The sequence below is a fragment of the Triticum dicoccoides genome, chromosome 1B, assembly GCF_002162155.2.
Source record: "Triticum dicoccoides isolate Atlit2015 ecotype Zavitan chromosome 1B, WEW_v2.0, whole genome shotgun sequence".
NCBI lineage: Eukaryota > Viridiplantae > Streptophyta > Magnoliopsida > Poales > Poaceae > Triticum > Triticum dicoccoides.
The window spans coordinates 648,017,096-648,020,094 of NC_041381.1; the positions used below are offsets into that span (position 1 = coordinate 648,017,096).

Sequence of the window (2,999 nt, forward strand, 5' to 3'; positions counted from 1 at the left end):
GTTCTTAAAGGGGTGCGAGCACTGCCTATCACAGCCCTAATTGAAGAAACTTGGAACCGGACCCTGTCATACTTTGCAGACAGGGTCACCGTCACCAAAGCACAAGTTGAGTTGAACAAGCCATGGTCCGAGAAGATGCAAAGACATCTGGACGAGAAAGCAAAGAAGTCCCAAAGTCATGGCTGCAGGAAAGTGGACGCACTTAGGAATAAGTGGGAGGTCAATGTGCGAGCCAAGTACGTTAAGGGTCACCACAGAGGATCAAAAAAGCAAGTTGTCACCCTTGGCTCAACCTCCTGTGAGTGCACTTGTAACAAGCCCAAGCTTGAGGGCTACCCTTGCAGTCATGTGCTCCGGGCGGCTGCTGTTCAAAAAATCAGCGTCGAGCCATACATATCGCCGTACTTCAACATGTACAATCTGTACAACACTTGGAACAGTGAGTTCTGGGCTTGGGGCATTGATATGAACTACAAAATGTTGTGGCCAGATGGGCCGAAATGGGTTCCGAACACCGACTTGATGAGAACCGCAAAGGGACGACGTCAGTCTAGGCGTCATCGCAATGACATGGACCATAGCCAGATGGGAGAACCAAGGCGATGCCGCGTTTGCAGGTGTCCTGGACATTCACGCAAAGACTGCCCGTATCGAGCCAACAACAACGCATGATGTTGATATATATGTACTCGCCATGTCTATTTATATTTCTACTCGTTATGTGTACTTATATTGAATTTAAATTGATTCTCTTTGTATTATTGTACTCCTGATGTTAACTTCAGATAATTAATGTAAATTGTATCTCTTTGTATTTTTTAAGTTAATTTAGATTTGCATTTATATTTCTGTCTTGCTCGTAATTTATATTTGTATGTTTGTGTGCAGGTTATGGGTGAAGTGCCAGTGCTTTTGCAGGGGCCCCATGACGCCGGGCACCGTTGCCACCTATTTTTAAAACCAAATACTAAGCATGATTATCGGCCTTTCAGACTTCGAACCATAAAGAAAACATGGCCAATACACAATCATTTCCTTGCTCACCTTGACGCTTATGGACTACAAGGTTTTGCTAGGCTCACATCATGCGACGACCAAGTACGTTCGGACCCATCCCTTTTGACATCCCTCGTTGACCGGTGGAGACCTGAAACCCACACCTTTCACTTTCGTTTTGGGGAGCTTGCACCTACACTGAAAGATGTTTCTATGATCACTGCTCTACCAATTAGAGGTGAGCCGGTAGTCTCTCCACGAGTGTCTCCATCTTGGGCATTAGATATAGCAGCCCGTCTTGGGATGGAAATGCCAGAATCACAACGTTCTGGTAACCCTCGGGGCATCCCACTCGTCCGGCTTCGTGATAACTTTCTTAATTTATCTAGCTTCGCCAATGAGGAGACGAGAAAAAGACATCTGTTTGCATATTTGTTGTGGCTCCTCGGGAATCTATTTCCAAATTCACATGGGGACGTTGTTGTCCCTGGTCTCATCTACATTGCAGAGAATATGGTAGATGAACCTTTACCCGAGCAGCCAAAATACAGCTTCGGTTCTGCCATGCTATCTCATACATATAAAGGCTTGTGTGATGCCACGCAAAAAACCTCTTTCGCACAAAAAGCTCCATTACTTTGTGTCGCCTATGAGTTTCTACAGTTGTGGTCCTGGGAATACCTCCCTGTAGGACGACCTCGTATAGTACAACCCATATACCCATATGACTTTGGCGAGGGTGCTAGCGCAACTATGGCCACCAGGTGGACAAAGGCACGGAAACGTTGGTCTCCAGATATTGCGAAAAATTGTTACCCTATGTACCACCAGCAGTTTGAGATACTTGATGAGGCAGAAGTCACATGGAACCCATGGACTCAGGACCAGCTAAAAATGGTCTTTGATGCTCGACACTTCACACCAGGCATGTTGACCGATAGTGCATTCTGGCTGACTCGCTGCAATTTATTGTTCCTGTGGTGTGTTGAACCTTACAACCCAGAGCGTGTAATGAGACAGTTCGGTCTCTATCAAGAAATTCCACCACCTTTTCCCAGACGTATCGACGAGGAAACACATAAGTAAGATGTGACATCCCTAAATAGTTAGTGTCATTTTTAATTTACTAAACTCACACTTTGTTACATAATTTGCAGGCTAACCAATATGGGCAGGGGTTGGAGTTTATACGATTGGAGGGAAGAGAACAGTGAATGGGTACACAAGTGGACAAATGAAGCGCTAGCAGATATAGTGCGTCAACTTAGGTATATTTTATGTACATTATTTTTTTACGATGATCATACGATGCGTGATGATGCTTTGCTTTCATCACAATGGTTTATGTAATTATTTAATTTTGCAGGCCGTACGATGGAAGTACAGATCAAGCGTACAAGCAGTGGTACTGCATGAACACACGTGCTAGCCTGGCCAGTCAGCCAGCTACTATACCAACACATCTCACACAAGAGGAGCAGGCGCGGAGACATGTTGAGCTGCATGCAGCTTACTATCGTGACCACCTGATAATCACTTGTAACTTTTTTAGGTCCATCATTTCATAATCATTTGAACTAAATAACATCCAAATATTGTTCAGCTTGAAAATGTCAACGAAGTAGGGCAGATGGCTACGGATAGCATGCCGGCCCAGGGCCCATATCGCAAGACATTCCAGAAACTTTTGCAACAATTCGTGGCAAAGAAGTTCAGATGCGGTAGAGGCGACGACGTAGCCACTGGAACATACATGCCGGTAGCGAGGTCAGCCAGACCGAGTGCGGCACCGTCGTCCAGACCGAGCGAGGCGCGTACGAGCCATGAGCAATGGGGGGAGGGTCCGAGTACTAGAACGACATTGCCACGACATGACTCATCTCTGCCACTGCATTGCTCTTCTTCGATGCAGCTTCATCAGGGGCAGACATCTCAGGACCATGGCACGGGCTTGGATTCGATGCCCGAGCAGTTTCTTTCCCCTAACCCATATGCGTACACAG

At 46.1% G+C, this 2,999-nt stretch overlaps 1 protein-coding gene across 1 annotated transcript; it reads left to right on the forward strand.

The window, feature by feature from the left end:
• The first annotated feature begins 1,299 nt into the window (after nt 1-1,299).
• LOC119350786 (serine/threonine-protein phosphatase 7 long form homolog) lies at nt 1,300-2,564 on the forward strand. Its single transcript, XM_037618448.1, has 3 exons — nt 1,300-2,078; nt 2,154-2,264; nt 2,363-2,564. Exons 1-3 carry the CDS (start codon nt 1,300-1,302, stop codon nt 2,562-2,564), a joined length of 1,092 nt encoding a protein of 363 aa, XP_037474345.1.
• Nucleotides 2,565-2,999: the final 435 nt, after the last annotated feature.

Coding starts and splice junctions, on each gene's coding strand:
- LOC119350786 (XM_037618448.1), top strand. CDS start 1,300: ATGGAAATGCCAGAATCACAACGTTCTGGTAACCCTCGGGGCATCCCA. Junction 2,079..2,153: donor ATCGACGAGGAAACACATAA/GTAAGATGTGAC, acceptor CATAATTTGCAG/GCTAACCAATATGGGCAGGG. Junction 2,265..2,362: donor GATATAGTGCGTCAACTTAG/GTATATTTTATG, acceptor TTAATTTTGCAG/GCCGTACGATGGAAGTACAG.